A 21,144-nucleotide genomic window follows, 5' to 3' on the forward strand; every position below is an offset into this window, starting at 1 on the left:
CTATTGAAAAGGGGTTCCCACGCAAGGAAATGTAAATGATGTTTCTTCATTTATTACTCCACCAACATTCCCCAACAGCCCTGCCAAATAGGTATTACTGTCCCCAACTTGCCAATGAGGAAACCGAAGCTCACAGAAATTAAGTAACTTGTCTGAGATCACACAGCTAGTGAGTAGCAGATCAAGGATGCAAAGCCAAGTCTTGTTATCTGACTAAAATTGCTTGTTTTCTCTACTCCTCCTCATCACCTCCTTCACCAAAATGCTGACATACATCACATCAGTGAAGGAGAACGGAGTCTTACGTGAAGCATTTATCCTCTCCAATGGGGGATTATGGGATAAAGTAGTGGAAAATGTGGGGAAAGTGGAAGCTCAGATGTACCACGTTCTTCTTCTCTCCACTTCCAGGTTAGCCTTACACGTGGGCCAAGTAGTGGGATGTAAGAGATGCTGGACAGACTGCATTCTTTCAAAATATCTTTCTAGTGCTCGCCCTACCTCCACTGTCCCTGAAGTGCCCCTAGATCCTGAGGTTTCTATGCCTCTCAACATGGGAATAGACCCAGGAGAAGAAACATTCAAACTGAATTGCTGACATGTAATCATTCAGCAAACATTTATTAAGCAAATGGGATGATATAATGACAATTATTCAGATTTGCTTAGATCTCTACATTTGCAGAGCCTCACCACAATCTGAAGTGCTTAACACTGAGGTTATGATCCTCATTTTACAGATAATCAAATTGTGGCTCAGAGAGTCTGAGTGACTCACCCAAGTAATATACCTGACCCCACTTTATAACCAGGGCTCAAACTTGGGTCTTCTGATTTTCAGTCCTATGCTTTTTCCTTTCTATCACAGTAACTCAAAGGGTTCACAGGTGGGAACTCAAAACAAACATATACAAAGAATTAAATAGCAATTGAAAATAATAGTGTAAGTAATATCAAAAGACAATAAAAGTGTCAAATGACTGACATAGACATAAATTACTGTAGGAGTGACCAGGAAGTTCACTGGGTAAGAGTCAAAGAGGAATTAAGACTGAAGCCTGGCCTTGGAAACTGGATAGGAAAAAGACCATGAGAAGAGGAAGGGAGAGTATTCTAGTGTGGAGGATAAGCAGAGTAAAGGTGCAGAGGAGACAAAGTGCAAGTCTTATTTGGGGAAAGAATGAGGAGATCAAATTAGCTGGAGAGGACAGATTTGTATTGGGGAAGAATGGAAATTTAGATGGAAAAGGCCCTCATGAATTTCTAACTAAAGAAGTTCGACTTGTAGACAATGGGGGAACAATGAAAGGGTTTTGAGTAAGAGAGTAAAACTGGTAAAGCAATGTTTGGGCCAGTTAATCTGGCAACATGTGTTGTATAGGATGCATTCCTGTGAGGAGAGACTTGAGGTAGGAAGGCTAGTTAGTAGGTGGGGACAATTAATCAAGGATAAGGTGACAAAAGCCAGTATTAAAATGATAGCAGTGGGATCATAAAGGAAGGCAAATTGTAATTGACACAACGAAGAAAAAAAGTGCCAGAATCTTGTGAAACAGAGAGAGAGAAGAGTTGCAGTTGCCTGAGAGTTTTTGAGCCTAGGTGACTTGAGGAAAGACGATGCCATGAAGATAAATGAGCAAGACAGGTAGCGAAACTGGTTTGGGGAGCTTAGTTTTTGACATCATGGGTTGGAAATAACAATGGAAAATCCAAGTGAAACTGTCCAGTGAGAGTTTGGGGAAAGTACAGCCCTAGAATGGAGTTGGCATGGCATAATGGAAGGATCTCTGGGAGTCAGGAGAGCTGAAGCCTAGTCCCTGCTCTGCCACTAATTTGCCAGGTCATATCTCCTGGGCCTGTTTTGTCCTCTGTAAAGTGAAGGGGTGCCCAAACCCTAGATTTCTGAGATATTCTCATGGGCTATGAGTCAACTGAATTGTATTCATGCACATATGCATTCTCTCCGAGAGAAAAATCAAGGGTCATGTGGAGAGGGGATTAAATAATCCCCAAATGCTATAACTATGACAGAACTTGGAATTCTGTTCTCTTTAGGGAGTAAAATAACATGGATGGATCTTGAGATTATTATGCTAAGCAAAACAAGTCAGACAGAAAAAGTAGAGAACCATGTGATTTCACTGACATGTGGGATATAAAACTGAAAACAACAAAAGAACAAGACAAACAAATGAAGGAACAAAAACTCATAAACATAGACAATAGTTTAGGGGTTACCAGAGGGGAAGGGGGAAGGGGTCTCTAGAAGAGGGTAAACGGGGTCTAATATATGGTGATGGAAAGAGAACTGACTCTGGGTGGTGAACACACAGTGTGAGATATAGATAATGTAATACAGAATTGTACACCTGAAATCTGTGTAACTTTACTAAAAATTGTCACCCCAATAAACTTTAATTGAAAGAAAAAAAGATAAAGAGAAGCCAACAGAGAGAGAGGAAGTCAGAAGAGATAAAAGTAGGAGGAGAGAAATTTTAAAGCAGGGGGATAAAATAAGGAACTAAAATGTAAAATACTACAGTAAATGGAAGAAACATTTCTATCAAATATGACAAAGGGTTACTACGTATGTTAAATAAAAAGTATATCTAGATATATAAGAATACCACTAAGATGCCAATTTGAGAAGGATATGAACAGACAGTTCACAAAAGAGGAAATGCAAATAGTAAACATGGGAAAGTGTTCAATCCCCTGAGTAGTCAAAGAAATGAAATTAATAAATTAATGTTTAAGCCATCCAAAAAGATTTGTTTTCAAGTCCAATGCTAGAGCTGCCCGGGAACTGAAACATTCACGTGTCACTATGGCACTGAAAATGTGTGCAGTCCTTTTGAAAATCAAGATCCATAAAAACATTCATGTTCTTTGATCTGGTTATCCCACTCCTGGGAACTTGTCCTAGGAACAGAATTACAAAGAAGGAAAAAGTTATATGCATTAGAATGTTCAAAGCACAGAAAAAATTGGGAGTTGCCTTACTGTCCAAGAATAGGGGAGTCACTGAATAAAATATAATCTACTGATGGATGTAATTTTATGCAGCCATTGAAATGATAAATATAAAAGACTGTGTAGCACAGAGTATTTACAATAAAATGGTTTTTTGCAGAATTAAAAAATATGTGTACAGTATGATTACACTTATATCAAACATAGATGTATGTATCATACAAACTGAAAAGGCATGGAACGTGAAAAAAACCAAAAGAATTGTCTAGCGTTTGAAAGTATAGGTGATTATTTTCTTTCAAAATTTCCTTTAATGTTGTCATAGTGGAATGTTTTTGGGTTGCCTTTATGAAAATCTTTAAAGAAGATATGCAACAGGGATATCCTAGAAAAGTCGAAGGGGGAGAAGGTGGAGACAAGAGCATTAAAGATCTTGCTCATGAGGTAATTTGTGTTCTTCTAGGTACAGAAAAGTGTAGGAAGGAAATGTGGTGACGGAGTAGGTTTTATGCTACTCTTCCCAGTAATGACAGTGAAACGAATACGATGAGGAGAAGAGTAGCTAGAGGAAGGAGCACTGCAAAGAATGCAAAGGAGCACAGGAGCATTGAAGTCGTTTTTGTCTGTGGACCAGCCCCACCCTTACTCTTCAGAGATGCCCGTGGAAGCTAATATGCGAGTAAGATCAGCGGCAGGTCAGCACGGTGGGGCAAAAAACCAGAAGGCTGGAGGCTTAGAGGAGCAGCTATGAGCTTCTACAAAACGCCTGTCCAGACGCTCCCCATGTTCTATATCCCCCACTGCCAAATGCCTGCACGCCCTCAGATGGTGCTGGCGCAGGGGGGTGACTGGAGAGACTGAGGAGAGCTGTTGTAGTCCCAGTGCCCTGCCCTGGCCTCAAAACCCTAAGCCTGCTCTGAAAGACCTGGTGACAGATTCATTGTTTATCTAGGGCAGGAGCCAGGGAAAGGGAAGAGACCTGTGAAGAACCAGCTCTGGCATCGAGCCCTGTCACCACCCCCAAGCTCTGCACAAACCTGCTCTGCCCCTTGGTGCTGAAACTCACAGCCAAAGACACGAGCGCTCCCCCCTCTCACTCTGAGCCATCCCTGTTTCCTCTCATTAAATACAGACAACTGCCAAATACGCTCTCAGCAAACATCGTAAAGGAGGTGCAGTCCCATTCCTGTTCCAAAGGCCCTTAGCAGCTGGGGCCCTGCCCCGTGAGGCTCTTCAGGGTCCCCAGCCCATGGTAAGACTCAGGGCTCCCTCTCTACCTAATGGCTACAGTCAAGTTCAACAGTGCCGTGCCTCCAGCTGCATGTGGGGACCCTGGCATCCAGGCCCTGTGGGACTGGGCCCTATTTCCGCACCTCGGTAGGCCAGACTATCCAGACTGTAAGGGAAAAGCAGTAAGTGGGTGTGGGAGTTACATGTCACATCGTTGACATCTGTGCTATGCTGGTGGCACTACTTCCTGAATCTGGCTATCAGATAAGTCAGGCCAATCCCGAGAATAGTCCAGTTTCTCCACCCCTCAGGTTGAATGTGGTCTGGCTGGAGGAATGCATGCTATACAAGGACGTGGGGGGAAAGGGAGGTGGAAGGAGAACAGGGGAGGATGACCAGGAAGCCTTGTGGGGTCAAGAAACAGGACCAATGACCCCAGAAACAGGACAGAAACAAGGAGAAAAAAGTAAAGGAAGAGAGTGGCTGGTGCTGCTGCCTTTGGCTAAAAAGGAGAGGGCAACTGAAGGGTTTGCAGAAGATGGGGCCATACATGATTTCCTGGTGTCCCTTAACCCTCAGGAGGAGGGGCTGTCAGCAGAGTGTGGAGAAGAGGAGGAAGCAGCCGTGTCAGGTGACACTATTGGGTTCCCTCACCTCTGCCCTGCCCATTCCAGGTGTTACAGTCTACCTGCACTAGGGGTAGAGCAGCCACTGTCCTGCGGTGTGGCTGTCCACCTACAGCTGCTGTTGTCACGCAGGGACACCAGCGCCAGGGAGGAGGCCGCCATGGGGCGCTGGCGCGCACCACGGCTGCAAAGCTGCCACAGCTGCCTTCGATACTTGTCTCCGGTGAGCAGGTAGAGTACCGGATCCAGGCAGCTGTTGGCACTGGCCAGCGGCCGGGTCATCTTGTACACCACATTGATGATGTCCAGCACTCGGCAGTTAACTCTCAGCAGCCTCGCCGTGTAATAAACGGTGCGGGTGATGTGGAAAGGCACAAAGCACACCGTGAAGACCGTGAGCACCAGCACGATGGTGCGGAGAGAACGCAGCCGGGAAGACGGCGGGGCAGCCCCTGGCAGAGGCCGGTACAGGCGCCGGGCCATGAGCCCGTAGCACACGAGCGTCACCAGGCAGGGCACACCGAACAGCAGCCCCATGATTGCTGAGTTGAAGTGCACAAAGTGGTCAAACTCCTCAGGCCGAGTGGTGTCGTGGCACAGGATGGAATCCCCGCTGGGGCTGGTTGTGACAAAGAACAGGTTGGGCACAAGGCAGCTGGCTACGACCAACCAAACTGCCAGGCAGAGAAGGCCCGCGAGGTGCGGCCGTCCCCAGCGCAGTGCCCGCAGAGGGTGGCAGATGCCCAGGTAGCGATGCACACTGATGCAGGTGAGGAAAAGGACGCTGCAGTACAGGTTCCAATAGAACAGGAAGCGGGTGAACTTGCAGAGCCCGGTCCCAAAGGGCCAATGGTTGCGGGCCGCATAATAGTAGACAAGGGTGGGCAGCGACAGCAAGTACAGAGTGTCTGACAAGGCCAAGTGGAACATGTAGGTGGCCGTTGCATCCCAGGGTCGGAGGTGAAAGAGGAAGAGCCAGAGGCTCGGGGCATTGAGGCCTAGGCCCAACACGAAGACAAGCGCATAGCTCACGGGCAGCAAGATGAACTTGAACTCCTCATTAAACCCGCAGTGCGGCTCCGCCTCACTTTTGCCCGGATCTGGGCTGGGGACTAGCGTTGTGAGCAGTGACGAGTCTGCACTGGCCATGGTACCCCTAGAGGTAGAAAGGGCAGAAGTGAGGGTGCTGGATTCCCCTGCCCGTGCCCCTCCCCAGCCCCGACCTGGGGCAAAAAAAAAAAAAAAAAGCAGAGAATCGGGAGGGAGACGGGTGAAGCCTCAATGGAAGCTGGGAGGAGTAAACCTGGGTGCAACCCATGCCAGCTGGGCCGCAGGCCGAGCTCCCCTAGTCCAGCCAGGGGAGTGGTGGGCAACGGCAGTGCTGGGGCTCGGGACGGCACTCGGAAGTTTGGGTTGTTCTCATTCTACGACTGACTGTCCTTCGGAGCTTGGCTCGCTGAAGGGGTGGACGTCCACCAGGACTCTCCACTGCGGGAAGATGCCCCGAGCCCAAGTGCCTCCCAGTTCCCCAGAAGCAGCTGTGTCCCTGTGACGAGAGCATGTCTCCACACAGTGCGTTCACCTTTCCTGTCACTTGCCCCCATTGTCTCTGTACTACAGTTACCTCTGTCCCCAGTCCAGCCCAGCAGCCCCATCACCACCCTTACCCAAGAAACTTGGCAAGTCTCCTACCTGGTCCCCTTGAAGCTGAGCCCAGCTGACTCTGTCACCCTTCCCCTTGGCAGCCAGAGGGCATCTCCAAGGGGGCGGGGTTGGGGTTGGGGCCTGTCCCTCCTCCCGCCCTGGAAGGCTGTCAGAGCTGGGAAGGCCTGTCAAGATTATCTAGTCCAACCCACGCACTATACACATTGGGAAACAAGATTTCTGACCTGAGCAACTGGAAGAATGGAGTTACCCACTGGTGACAGAGATGGGGATGTCTGCGAGAGGGGCAGGTTTGAGGAAAAATCTGGAGTTCATTTTGCAGCCTGTCAATATTTCGACATGCCTATTACCCATGTGAGAGGAGATGGTGAGGGGGCAGCAAGGGGGCACTTCACCCCTCCCCACAGATGCTAGCCAACAAGCTTCCCTTAGATGCCACCCCTTTATGCACACCACCCTTCCCTTCTATCACTCCAGGAGACTCTGCTGTAAATGCAGGAGAGAAGGCAGAGACCAAGCCTAGATGTTTGAGAGCCAAGTGCTAGGGAATGCCCAATTGTCAGGCGTCCTGGGCTTGGGGCTAAGTATGGCTTCATGATTATGGAGGTCTCAGGCACAGGGGCCAAGCTCTGGACCTGGAGGACCTGAGGATGAGGTGGGTAGTGCTGGGCCAGGGAGGTTGGGGGGCAGGCTGGAGCAGAACCCATTCTGAAGGGAGATGGGAAGTGATGGGGACTCTGAACCTGATTTTCAGGTGCTGAGAATGCTGCCCAGCTGGATCCTGGGAGTGAGAGGAGGAGGCAGGCCTGCAAGGGAGGCGCTAGAAACTAGAACACCTGGAAGGCCCAGAAACCTGGATGGAGGAAACCCAGAGACGCTTGTCCCGTGGCAGGGGGAGCGGGCAGGTGAAAGGTAGGCATGGAGGAAGCAGTCATAGCCTGAGTCCTGGACAGCTGACTGCTGTGATATTGCATAAAAGGCCCAAGTGTTTGGAGTCAGATGGACTTGAATTCAAATCCACATAGCAGCTGTGTGACCTTGGACACCCCTTTGTAACTTAGTTTCCTCACCAGTCAAATGCGGATAATAATACCAACCTTTTAGGGGTTCCTGCTTAATAGGTGTGAAAGCACTTTGTAAACCATAAAATGCTGCTTAGTCTATAAAGCATTTTGTACCATGACTTTGTTCCCAGGGATAAAGCTGGCCTCTTCAGAGGAGGATAAGTGTCATTGGAGGCTTGTCGTGCACCCAAGGGGACAGTCCAGGGTCCACTACACTACCGTGTTTCCCCGAAAATAAGACCTAACTGGAAAATCAGCCCTAGCATGATTTTTCAGCATGACATCCCCTGAACATAAGCCCTAATGTGCCTTTTGGAGCAAAAATTAATGTAAGACCAGGTCTTATTTTCGGGGAAACACGGTAGGAAAGCCCCAGCCGGAGTCAGCTTCCAGCCACCACTGCTTCAAACTGACTTAGCTCTCTTTGCCAGGTTTCTGCTAGTCCCTGGACACAGCTGCAGCTGTCGCTGCTGCCACCACTGCCACCCAGTGGCTATTTCAGGAAAGACCTCACCCAACATTCTCCAACCAGGAGCTAAGCTTCTACTGTCACTGGGGCCGGAAGGAAAGACGTGCCCAGAGCAACGGCCCGACTCGCTCTCTTCCTAATTTCTGTCTGTGACTTGGGCATCACCCTGCTTCTCCTATTCCTCTGGATGTGCCTTCAGACTCCTTCCCTGCTTCCTTTGTGTCCTGTTTCCCCCAAATGGGTCCTTTCCCCAAGGCTTACTCCTAGAGCCACTCTTCTACCCCCTCCTCTCCTCCCCTCTCCTCCTTCCCCCTTAACTCCACCCCACCCCTCCCCATTTCTCTCTCTCTCTCAACATCCACTCTCATGATTTAATTTACAAGTTATGAATAATTATAATGAACAATGAGACTCCAGCATACAGATCTCCCTCTAATCAAAATTTCTCTATCACATTCTTATTACACTGGATTTCTACTGGGATTATGGCACATAATACCCGGTTATCCTCATTTGTGTTTTTGTTCATCTCCTCCCAGTCCTCCCACCCCCACAGTAGACCCAGAGCCCTCATCCAGAACCCCCATCCAGAAGTCTACTGGTATGCTTTCAGTTGTAATAACAGAAAATTCCAACTCAACTGACTTGAAAATAAGGAAATTTATTATCTGGCATCTAAGTCCAGGAGTGGGCACCTTTGGAGTCAGCTAATTCAACAGTTCAGCGATGTCCTAAAGAATCCTGATTCTTTCCATCATTGTGATCTGCATCCCTCGGCATGTTGTTTAGCAACTCTCATGATCAGACGCTGGCTGCTGCAGCTCAGACATTGCATCCAAACAAGGCAATATTCAGTGATAGGACAGGAAGGCCTGTCTCCCCGGATGCTGATTTTTGTCTCTCAGGAAACGTTTTCCAGAATCCCCCTACCGTACTGCCCTCACATCTCAGTGGCCTGAATTTCATCACGCCTATAACTAAACCAGCACTGGAAAGGGGGATGAAATGACCATGGCGGGCTTAGAAGAGCAGAATACCATGTGAAGGGGGGTAGAATACCTAAAAACTGGGGTTCTGCCCACAAAAAGGAAGGGGGCATGGCTATTATGTTGATAAAAAAGCCTGTTTGCTAAACTTCCTCACTGCAAGGTCTGGTTGGGAATATCACTGGGGAGGGCAGAGTGAGGGTGGGTAAGGACCTGAAAATACCCACCCATCAATCAACAGGGGTTAGGCTCCATAATTAGGGGTGACTTCCTTTGCCTTCTTACTCTTGCCTCCTTGTAAAATGCAAATGCTCTTGGTCAAAATGAAACTGTGATGATAGTTCTCTTTGGGAGACGACTAACTGGAATGGGCAGAAGGGAATTTTCTAGGGAGATGGAAATGTTCTATATTTTGATCTGGGTGGTGGTTACATGTATGTATACATTAGTGTGTTAGTTTCCCGTTGCTGCTGTACTAAGTTAGCACAGACTCCGTGGCTTAAAACAACACATACATTCTCTTCCAGTTCTGGAGGTCAGAGGTCCAAAAACAGTTTCACTGGGCCAAAATCAAGGTTGTCAGCAGAGCTGTACGTGAGCTGCAGCAGTCACCTTGCAACTCTGAGAGGCTCTGGGGGAAAGGCGCTTCCTCGCCTTTTCCTGCTTCTATACATGCTCTCCTTGACTACGGCCCCTTCCTCCGTCTGTGAAGCCACAGCATAGCATCTCACTTCAGTCCTCACATCTCTGTTTCTGCAGTCAAGTCTTTTTCTGTGTCCCTCTGCCTCCCTCTTATAGACTAGTGATTACATTTAGGGCCCACCCAGATGATCCAGAATAATCTCATCTCGAGATCCTTAATTGAATCACATCTGCAAAGTCCCTTTTGCCGTATAAGGTAACATTCATAGGTTCCAGGGATTAGGACCTGATATCTTTGGGGGCCATATTAAGCCTACCACAGTAGGTAAAAATTCATCAAGCTGTGCAATTAAGGTTTGTGCATTTTCCTGTTCGTAAATTATACCTCAATCAAGAAATGCTCATACCCCAGGAAAAGAAACAATGATTTAAGTTCAATCATAATAATGAATTCAAGACCTACCAGATCCAATTTATTCCTGCTGAGAAGACCATGGACCTGAGTTGAAAGAGGGAATGAGCTGCAAGTGTGGGTCTGAAGACAAAAATGGACTGCAGTCTAGTCCAAAAGTACATTCACTCTGACTTTTCACCTTCCTCACAGGCATTGCCCTTGGCAAGTATATGACTCTTTCCTGTGTGTCCAGCATTAGTTTCAATCCCACTGTGGTCTCTGCAGAGCCTGGGCTTCTAGCTCTACCTGAAAATCCCTGAGAAGGAGACAGTTACAGCAAGTAAAAGACAAGGGCCTGGGAGGCATACTGGTAAGGAATGGCAAGGCTAACTCAGCCAGCTGTGCAAAGGGAACACAGGACAGCCTCTGAGCCACAGCCATAGTCATCCTCCGTGGAAAGAACACCCCGTTGTGGAGAGCTGAAGGCTCAATCTATGGTTAGATACTAAACACCAGCCAGCTCAAAGGGGAGGGGAAGCCGGTAGGGCCCTGCATCCCCAGAGCTTGGAGGTCTGTCTCTACGTTCTCCAAGTGCGTGAATCCTTGGCCTGGGCCCTATGGGAAGGACAGTCAAATAAGAAAGGTTGCTTTTGTTGCTGCCATTGTGGGGATCCTGGCAGCTGTAAGACAGAAATATCCCTAACTCCATGAGTGGTGAGACCGGTAGGAAGCAAGGGAAGCTGCTTAGAGCCTGTAGCATGGACTTAGTTTCAGGGATTGGAGAGAGAGTCAAGAGCTGGGGGAGGAGTTCTCCGAGTGGGGCAGATGCACATGTAATGGCCTGTTCCCTCCACGTGCAACATCCTGTTCCTGAGCCAAGAATCCTTTGTTACCTTCCTCTCCAACAAGCAAAGGAGTTCAAGCTCAAATACGCACGCAGCTCTATGTACTCATCCTCCCCTCTCCTTCCTCCCTCCCTCTTACGGGTGATTGACGGGGATAATCAGGGCTCCTAGACATCAGCCCCAAGAGTCCCATGTCCTAAGTGGTGGGGGACTGGGGATGGGGCACCCTTTTCCATGCCCTTGGCTTTTGTGTGGCCTGCAATAGATGATCAAGAGATACAGAAAGATAAGTGTGACACAAAGCTCTCTTCTCAGAAACGCAATGGCTTAAACTTTGACCGCTTCTGTTTCTATCCCTCATCGTGCTTTTGCTTTAAGGCCTGACTCCACTTTGATCCTGGTCCTTCGGTTCAAGGCCTCACATTGCCCTAAACCTGTATTTCCCCTTCTTAAGCTCCCCTGCCTTTAACACCGTCAGATGCAAACTCCTACCCCAACCCTGTCCCAAAATGAAGAGCCTGCTAATCTTTTAGCCACTAATCTGCTTTCCAAACTCTTGGCACCTGAACTATTTATAAAGCAGCACTTCATGCCAACCTGTCCCCAGAATCCTATTCTTCTCCCCTGACCCCCACCAATCTGAGCACTCAGAGGACCTTGGGAATAAGACGCTGGGGACGGAAACATAGCAACCAGAGATGGAGACTGATACAAACTTCCTCTCTCTCTCCAGGCAATAGTCCAAAGTCCTCTCTCTCCTGCCCATACTAGACCCCACATCCCTTGCCCTTAGCATCCCCCTTAGTATATCAGCGAGCAGTGCAGGGGCACCTTTCCTGACATAGCCGCCTGGCACGCAGGCTGAGAGACCCTACGAGAGACCTCTGGAAGCTCCCCTAAGCTCATCCCTAGGGCCAGACCTAGTATGCATCAAAGGGAAGCACTAGAGAGATATCTTCCTCTCTCTAAGGGCCGCTAGTCCAAGACCTAGCACCTTAGGACATGGACAGGGATATGGATGAGAAAATCTGGAGAGGCTGATAAGAGTGATGACCAGGTTCAAGGAAGGCTTTCAACTTCCATAGAGGGCTCTGCCACCAACAACGAAGAGCACGAGGGCCCCAACCCTTTTCCTCCCACACCTCTCCTTTCTTAGCTGAGGGACAAGATCACTGTGAAGTGAACTTGGGCTCAGAATCCATTGTAGGAGCAAACTGGACAGAATAGGGAATCTGGTTTTTGTTCATTCATTCATTCGGGTATCTCACAAACGCGTCTTGGCACCTACTGTGTGCCAGGTAATGTCCAGTCTCATGCAGTCCAATTTTCCTTACAATTTTCTGGATGGAGGCCTATCTCCAGCCCCTTTACAGACAAGTTTCTTCTCTCTGAATACCCCCACCTATTCCAGGAAGGACAATACGGTTAGCCAACAATCTGTAATAAAAAAAAGAGGGGGGTCCCCCCCATGTACAGGATGGGTGAAAATATGGCTGAATAAGTACCGTTGGCAGGAGAGAGAATATAAAAGGCGCTTCATGGTGGTGAGGTATCTATCTAAACAGCAAAGGTTACATTACATTAGGTGTGTCTGGATGGTACACCAAGTGGTGTAAGGACAATAGGGACCAAATGATTGAACCTTCCTCTTTCCTTCTTCCCAGAAAACGCTCTACATCAACTCCATGGCCAACATATCGCGGTGTGTAAGAACACCTTCTAATTCTTTGATCTTGTGATTTGTCCGCTACCCAAATCCAAGTACTTGCCTTTGGGGTAGACAGGTTTCCAACCTGTCCCAACTTGTGACTTGGACTCTACCCCAGTTACCTCCACCTTTGCACCATTTCATGCTCCTCAGGCCTCAACTAATCCTAGGAATATTTCCTTTTCTCCCCACTTCCCTTTCTTTCCTCTCCCTTCCTCTTCTCTTACCTTGTCCCCCAATCTTCCTCCCTATCCTCTTTCTGGTTTTCTCCCCATAGGGTATTTAAGAAGACCTGCTCCAATAGGAAGGTGAGAGAACCTGGCCCAGCTGGGCAAATGAGTGGGCAAACGGGATATGTGGGTACATCCTTCAAGGTCTCAGGCATTTGGGTTGGGGGCTTCAGGCGAATATGTTCAAAGATGATTATGAGAATAACACGGGACATTGTTCCACAACAGCTTTCCATCTGCCTGGGGAAACTGGACTTCGTGGACCATGTGGACATGGTGGAACCTATTGGTCAGTGAGTCCCAAAAGGGAAAGAGTCTGGGGAGAAGAGAATGGGAGCCAGGGAGTGAAAGAAAGCGAAGCAAGGACCATGCAGAAGAGAAGGACAATTAAAGGGAAAATGGGAGGAACCATTTCAGGGATCAACTTCTGCTTCATAGTCCGAGACCTTTTCCTGACCAGGAGTGCCATCGCTCCCTCTCTCCACCGATGGTATAGTCCTTATTGACCCTGATTACTTCAAAGGTCAAAAGACTAAGTAAAAAGCCTTGTTGCCCTTTGTATCAGGGGCCTCAAACTGAAATGTCACACATGCCAGACAAGTAACCTGAATCAGTGGACTGGACAAGTGGACCAGAGGGATATAAGAAAACCAAAAAGTGGTGGGAACTGTAAATGTCTTGTCTGGTGGGGGCTAACAACTGGGAAATCTGGTCCAGTGGAGCCAAATTTTCTGATTGTTGAAGAGGAACTGGAAACGAAACTCAGAATAAGACCTTCAGAGTCTCCAAATCTGAAAAGATTATGGTGCCCCTTCCCCAAACAATATTCAAAAATAGATATATTTCTAAAGTGTAAATAACATTTGACTTTTCAAAATTCACATGCGTGCTGAAATGTAAATAGCTTCTAAGAGCTCTGATTTTCTCCATTATCGTTGGTGGTGCCTGTGCTTCACTGCTGATTGGAACATGGGCTTAGACTGCCTGTGGACAGATTTAATATGCCAGGAATCCATATTTTATGCAAATTTCCTCATTTGCAAATGTTGGCAACGAATTAAAAGATTTTTAAAGGCCTGGACAAATAAAAAACCTGTATTTTTCCGTTGGCTGGCTGTGACCCTAAGGCTATCATTTTGCAACCTCTGGTGTATGTCTTTCTCTCGCTCCTTTTGTGTAGGGAACCCCCCCACCCCCACCCCCCACCCCCGCTATCTTTTCCATTAAAAAAAAATCCCAAACAAAGAAGCAAATTAAACAGTAACTACAGCAAGTAACAGCAAGAGACATTACTCTGGCCACAGCACTAGAGATCAAGATTACACTGAAATATTTTTTCACTGCTTTTTTTTCTTTTAATTCTTACTCTGTGATCCAACTCAGTTGAAAATTGGGTTTGATTTGAAAAAGGCTCAGAATAAATTGGTGATTACTAGTTCAGGTGTATCCTATAGATGTTGTGGAATAAAATAGCCTTAACCTCTCGGATTAAGCAGCATGGATAAGCAGCCCAGCCAGTTTTAAATATCAGAGAAACTTTTCTTTCTCTCTCCCTTCTCCCACTTTAATTGGCTGTAATTGAGCACTAAGGTAAATTTATTTGTTGCTTCTTTTGAAAATTGTTGTTTGTCTTCATTGTAGGAAGATTAGAAAGTATAGAAGAGGAAGAAAGAGACTAATTCTAACATCCAAAGATAATCATCAATATTTTAGTTCATATTTATTCATGTTTTCTATGCAAAAATACCTATATTTTTATTTAAAATGCTATATTACAAATAAGGTTTTCGAACCTTTTTCACCTATGTCAATATAAAAATATCTATAAATTTTTCAGCTGCCTAATTCTATATTGTATGGGTGTACCATAACGAATTTAGCCAATGCTCAATTGTTGGACATTTTTTGCTATTATAAACAGCCCTGTAAAGTACATACTTGTATATATCTTTTCATAATTGTCCAATTATTTCTTTAGCCTACATGCCTAGGAAATGAATGACCGAAGGGAATTCACACATTTTTAAAGCTTTCTACTGCCAAATTGCCCACCAAAATGGTTGCACCAATTAAGTCTCCTTATAATGACTACCATTATCATTACTTTCAGTCTTTGTTGTATCTTTTGAGTATAAATTCATTTTCCTTGTTCTTAATTTTAAAATCAGATAATCTGGCTGTTCGAAGTTTTCACCTCTTAAAAATACTAAAATAAGTTGCTTTCTACTAGTGTGTGCCTGTCACTAGTTTTCTTTGGGTCAGGGCTTCGACAGAAATAAGATTTCCCATCTCTGTTCTACATCCCTCCTCCCCTCGATCTGTCACTCTGTCCTTGGACAGGTATCCCTGTGTACCCCATCCCACACTCCAGTAGTGCATCGAAGTGGGTTTTTATTTGCCCCTAATCTTAGATACCAGTTGCAAAGTATCAGTTAAATTATAACTGTTCCATTTCTGCCAATATTCCCATCATCATCATCATCTGTAATCACTTTACAGTTTCTAAAGGAATTTCTTTTTGTTTGTTTGTTTAGTAAAAGTTTATTGAACTGAAATGAAACTATGGTCAGAATTCTAAGTAAGCAGTAAATTTTATGTATCTGAGTCAATCAGCCAATCAAACAATACATACTTACACATTAATTAACTTCTATATGGCTAATGTACCAATACATTTCTGAGTCTAAAATGGAAAGAAAAATATATTTAAAATGTGAACTTTTATTATAAGCCTCAGAAGTATGTCGTCTTAGATGAGGCTGAAGTTTAGAGAAAAATGCCCCAGATTCTAGCAACACTTGGTTACAGCTACTCTCTCTTATCAGGGATTGAATATTATCAGTTGCGGTAGGAATTTCTTATACATCAACTTCTCGTAGCCACCCTGTGAGTTAAGGTTGGGCTCGCACAAATCTGGGCTTTGGAGTCAGACAGGCCTGGGTTGATATCCTGGGCCACCGTTTGACTGCTCTCAGTTCATTTCCTCTAACCACAAAGTGGAGATAATACTTCAGAGGAATGCTGTGAGGTCTAAATAACGTGCAGGGAGCTCAAAGTGCAGTCCTATGATTGACAGGTGAAATAACTGGGACTCAGAGATTTGTGGGGGTTCTTTAAATATTACGAACGCTAAACTTTTGTTTGTTGTATGTGTTGCAAGTATTTTCTCCCAGGATCTTGCTTGTTTCATTGCTCATGAAGACTCTTAATGTAAAGAACTTTAAAATTTTACTGCAGTCAAATGTATTAATCCTTTTTTTATGGTTATACTGTTTCGATCATATCACATTGTCTCTCTGTGTCTTCCTATGAGCCATTTAAGATCTCCTTTCCCCCTCAGGCCTGACAGGTCACTCTCTTCCTCCTTTACCTGCAGTGTTTGTCATGTTGACATGTGCCTTTCGCTTTGGCCATGATGACGGACGTGATTGGTCTGACGTTCCACAAAGATCTGTATGTACAGATCCAGAAAGTCATCCCAGCTGAGCCCACCAGCCCCCAGAGGCCCCTCACAGTCCTGCGGGAGTGACTGCTGCACGAGCTGGGGGACAATGCCTACCCCTTTACCCTGCAGGTACTGACCCCAACTCCTGGACAGGGTTTCCAGGGAAGATTAAAACAGGAAGCTAAAGAACAACAGAGTGCAGTTTGCACCCCTGGAGCCAGGCCCTGGCCCCTGGGCCCAGACCATCCACCGCTTCCTTCTGTCAGCTCAGCCTCTACAGCTCTAAGCCTGGATGGAGAGGGAGGTTTGTTACCCCCACTTCCTGCCCCTACCCCACAACCTCTCTGAAACCCTTTCTTCACTGATTTCCTACTTAGAGAGACAGGGATGGAAGCCAGAGTGGCAACAGTGCTAAGGAAACAGGAATTCTAGGTCTTGATCTTGGCGTTCTCCCTGCAACCTTGTGATGGGCCTCTCCTCTTGCTTCAGGTTCACTACCATGGCAAACCCATCTCTGTCAATGTTTCTATCAACAACTACACCAACAAGGTCATCAATAAAATCAAGATCTTAGGTGAGCTTCTTTTCCTATCCCCCTGTATCTGGTCCCAAATCCACAGGTCTTTCTTCAAAACTCTGCCCCATGTAGCCAATCAGCTTCATCTAGGCTTTCCCTCCAATGCAGGCTTATCAACATGTTTCTCTTTGTCCAGGAGCACATCTTAGTGCATCATGCATAGTGTGACCATATATTAGGTCACATTTGAGGGCAGTGAGTTGGGGTTTCAAGGATGACTGACTAGCTATAGTCATGTGCTTTTTCCTGGCTGTTCAGTTGACCAGATCACAGGTATGGTCCTGTATTCACTAGACAAGTACACCAAGACTGTGTCCATTCAGGAGTTCACGTACTGGCACTGGGGCCTGGGTCAGAGAACCAAGGGATGGGGTGGTAGGAAGAGGGCTGGGGCCTGGAGGCAGAGGAGAGGGTTGGGGAAAGTAGGAAGTGGGTAAGTGCCCAGGACAGAAAGGTCAAGATGAGGGCTGACACAGATAAAGGGGAGAATTCCCACAAGAAGTAGAGGGAGGATACCCACAAGAGGATCTTGGATACTCCAGTAGGTTCATAGAATTGTACAAGATCCTCTTGGGAATGAAAGTTTCCTTAGTTGGCAAGCCTAGCCTAAGTTCTTCTTCTCCTTTCAAAGGGAGACTATTGCTGCTAACTCCAGCTTCTCCAAGAGCTTTGCAGTAACCCCACTCCTGACCACCAACTGCCAGAAACAGGGCCTGATACTGGATGGCGAACTCAAGCATGGTGATACCAATCTGGCCTCTAGCACGATGTAAGCTCAAGTGTAACTCCCCACCTCCATTTTCTGTCCCCAACCCATTCTGCACGCTATATATACAGTTGTGAGGTTTCACCTCCAATGAAGCCCACCTAGTTTTTTTTTAGATGTTCCTAGATCAATGTTCACAGATCCCTCCAGGCCTGAGGCCCAACAGTAAGCTAAATAATGCCCCTGTGACCAATGGCAGGCTTAGGTCACAGGCAGCAAGAAAGGAAGAAATGGAGAGAAAAAATTCCTACGTTGTATAATATTTCACAGCTCACAAAATTCTTCCATATGTGCTCTGTTAAAGATAGGAATCTCACCAAAGTGGGCTGTAAAGGGTTTCTTATGTCATTTTACAGTTAAGGACCCTGAAGCTGAGAAAGATGAAGGGAACTGTCCATGCTTACATAGCTAATAAGTGGCAGAAGTGGAGAGGATTCTATCACCGTCATCTGGCTCTAACACTGATATGTACAGTAGCTACTCTTTAGGGAGATAGAAATGAATGGAAGACTAGGAGATGAGAAATGAAGGACAGAAAAAAAAGGAAAATGATGTGATAGGAATGGATAGAATTCTATCAAGTCATTCATTTGGTCCTATACCTTCAGAGGCCCTAGTGTTAGACATGTCTCCCACAAAAAACACCTGCCACCATCTGACAAGCATTTATTGCCCCGCCTCCCTGTGCCTATCGATCATGTAGCTGTAGACTGTTATTGCTAGAAAGACCCTTAGAAATCACCCAAACAACATTATTTTATAGTTAGAGGATCAGCACCCCAGAGCAATGAAGAGACTTTCCCAATAATTTACAGCTTTGTGTGTCTCCTTTTTCAATCAGTGGGTTTTTTATTGTGTACCCGTTAAATCCTCATTCCTAAATTAAGCAATGTAGGAGGATACAAAGAAGTGTAAGACAATCTGTGCCTTGAGTCAGTTTATGCCATAGATGGGGAACAAAGAGAAGTGCAAATGCAATCTAACAGTTAAGTGGTAGTGCATGTGGTTCAGATTATAAATCCAATAGAAGTTAAAAGAGGCCAGCGTAGCTGGAGACATTTCCCTGGAGGAGATAGAATGAGCTAGATCTTGAAGAATGTGTAGAATCTGAATAGCAACAGAAGAAGGAAAGAGCGTTCCAGATTGGGAGCACAGCATGAACAAATGCTAGAAGGTGGGAATCCGCATGGCACGTTTTGAGCATGGAGGGAAGATGGGTCCACTTGGGTTGTATCCCAGGGTTAGGGGTTAGGGCAGAAAAGGTTAGAGAGACTGGGCGATGCCAGATTGTTAAGGGTCATGTAAGCCAAGCAGAGTAGTTATATTCAGAGAGGTAGGCTCTTGAGCAGAGGGTGACATGGTAAAACTGGATTTTGGGAACAGAAATGTGGTCTCAGTGAGGAGCGAATAGAGCCTGGGAGAACTTCGGACGACAAAAAGTGCACAGGAAGGGACTGGGGGACTTAATAAATGACTCCCCCAGACCCCCACAAATATACAGCAAGGAGCTGCTGAGGATGCTGATGTCCTACAAAGTCAGAGTCAAGCTGGTGGTGTCCAGTGGAGGCTGAGTGAGGTGAGGGCTCAGGGTCTGTTTGATCAGAGACTGGGGAGCAGAGGGTTTCTCCCTTCTGTTTTCCTCCCACTCGGGCTGATCAAATCAAGATGTTCCCCACTCCTTCTCCCAGACCATGTTCCCTGTGAGCTCAGTGAGCAAGCCACCTTCCCTTCCAGAAACCCATTCTGTGGCTAAGTTGGCCTCCAGATCCCTCCTCCCCCAAATTAGGTTGCCACTTTCCATTTCCAACTGCTAATTTTAGGGTGTCATTCTAACGTCTGCATCCTCGGCGACCTGACAGCCAGGTAAGAGGCTGCGGGGAGGGCCACTGGGGCAAGAGAGGAGTCTGAGGCCATCCATCCCAGGACCGGAAACCTGAGGGAGAGAGGCTCAAGGAGTGGACTTGGAGGGAAATCAGTAACTCTACCTTGGGTCCCTTGCAGTGCTGTTGGTGTGGAGCTGCCCCTGGTCCTGATGCATCCAGAGCATCTCATGGTGAGTGACCAGGTGGGACGCACAGCAACAGTGACCCTACGGGTTGGGGAGGAAGCCCTTCTGAGTTTATGAATCAGGGGCTGGCACCTTGGGGAGAAACTGACTAGCAATAGGCAGGTTAGTGTCGAGGTTTTCAGGGGAAGGAGTGCGCGCGCGCGCCCATGTGTGTGTGGTGGGAGGGAGAGGGTTAAAAAGGGAGGGGGAGAGTAAAAAGATATTTCCTCAGAAACTGAACAGCTCCTTATCAGCTTCAGCTCCATTTCCCCCTCCCTCGGCATGCTTGCCACAGAGGCCGCTAGCTAAGGAAATCTGAGGCCCCGAAGCCCCGTCCTCCTTTCCGCAGTGTCAGCCTCCATTTTATGACAATGGCAATGTTAAAAAGCTTCCCTGGAGTGTTGCTTTCAATACGTGTGCAGTGGGCACCTGTGGTTTAGCTTCATGTCACAGTTCAGTGCTTTTCAGCCGTCCTCCTTTCCCTTTCTGCATCCCCCGCCCTCCACACAATCGCCCTCCCCCGCCCATCCCTTCCATTTTTCCTTTTCCCCGCCCCCATTGCCCATACTTCCCTCTTTCATTCTTTGATCCTTTCCCTCCCTTCCTGCATTCTTATTTCCTCTCGGACTTCTGTGTTGGGAAACTGGGGAGGGAACAAGTGACGGGAAACAAGCCACTGCGGTGGGTGTGGGGTTGGGGGAAGCTACCGAGAGGGGGCTGCGGATCTGAGCTGGGATCAGGAAAAGGAGTGAACGTGGAGGACGCCCAGAAAGTTGTCCCTAACCCGCCACTCCCCTCTGCTTCTCTGCAAGCTCTGAGGACAGTCATTGAGGAGTTCGCTCGGCGGGAGCCAAGGGGGGAGGAGACACGGAGGCTTTGGCGGAGGGGGGTTGTGCCTGCTCTGGCGCCTGTGTGTGGGAGCCCCGCTGTAACGCTCTAATAAATCAGCCTGTCCACACGAGCCTGGAGATCTCTGTGGTATTTCCTTCTCCAGGAGGGTAATGGACTACTGAGAACCAGCACCCTCTTCCCCATCAGTGATTAGATGGCCCTGTAGCGTGTGTTTTTCCCCTAAACGACCCCCGACTTCCCTCTGGCACACTGCCAGCCCTCTGTGGACACTTCAACTTCTCTCGGGGCCCTGGTCATCTTTGCCCCCACCCCCGTTTGTGATCACCTACTGCCCCAGACCAGGGAGCAGGAAGAGCTGTGGGCCTGGGGCCATGGCTGTGAGCCCAGGCCTAGGAGCGATGACGAAGGTGGCTTGAGTGGTGGTTGGATGCAGAGCGCCCTGTGACCTGCGAGGCCCACAGTGAGGCCGGAGGCTTCAGCCTGGAAACCACCAAGGGACCCCAGTACCGGTCTGTGTGCAAATCTGAACTTGTGTCCCTGAGGGAGCAGAGCGGTGGGGGTCTGGGTTGGCTTTGGGGATAAGGAGGTATGACAGTATGGAACGGAGTAGTGGGTCCTCTGGGGA

General features: G+C 47.3%; 2 protein-coding genes across 2 annotated transcripts; one reads left to right on the forward strand and one right to left on the reverse strand.

Annotated features, from left to right (window-relative positions):
* Nucleotides 1-4,868: 4,868 nt before the first annotated feature.
* On the reverse strand, nucleotides 4,869-5,978 carry P2RY4 (pyrimidinergic receptor P2Y4). Its single transcript, XM_019747925.2, has one exon. It carries the CDS (start codon nucleotides 5,976-5,978, stop codon nucleotides 4,881-4,883), a length of 1,098 nt encoding a protein of 365 aa, XP_019603484.2. The 3' UTR covers nucleotides 4,869-4,880.
* A 6,601-nt stretch (nucleotides 5,979-12,579) lies between these two features.
* ARR3 (arrestin 3) lies at nucleotides 12,580-19,781 on the forward strand. Its single transcript, XM_074323367.1, is given in 13 exon segments — nucleotides 12,580-12,596; nucleotides 12,880-12,910; nucleotides 13,061-13,121; nucleotides 13,296-13,364; nucleotides 16,209-16,251; nucleotides 16,253-16,423; nucleotides 16,425-16,581; nucleotides 16,767-16,851; nucleotides 17,113-17,185; nucleotides 17,486-17,623; nucleotides 19,104-19,186; nucleotides 19,459-19,483; nucleotides 19,622-19,781. Coding segments are annotated over 13 exon segments (1,077 nt in total). The 3' UTR covers nucleotides 19,746-19,781.
* Nucleotides 19,782-21,144: the final 1,363 nt, after the last annotated feature.

This window comes from Rhinolophus sinicus, chromosome X (assembly GCF_036562045.2).
Source record: "Rhinolophus sinicus isolate RSC01 chromosome X, ASM3656204v1, whole genome shotgun sequence".
Classification (NCBI taxonomy): Eukaryota; Metazoa; Chordata; class Mammalia; order Chiroptera; family Rhinolophidae; genus Rhinolophus; species Rhinolophus sinicus.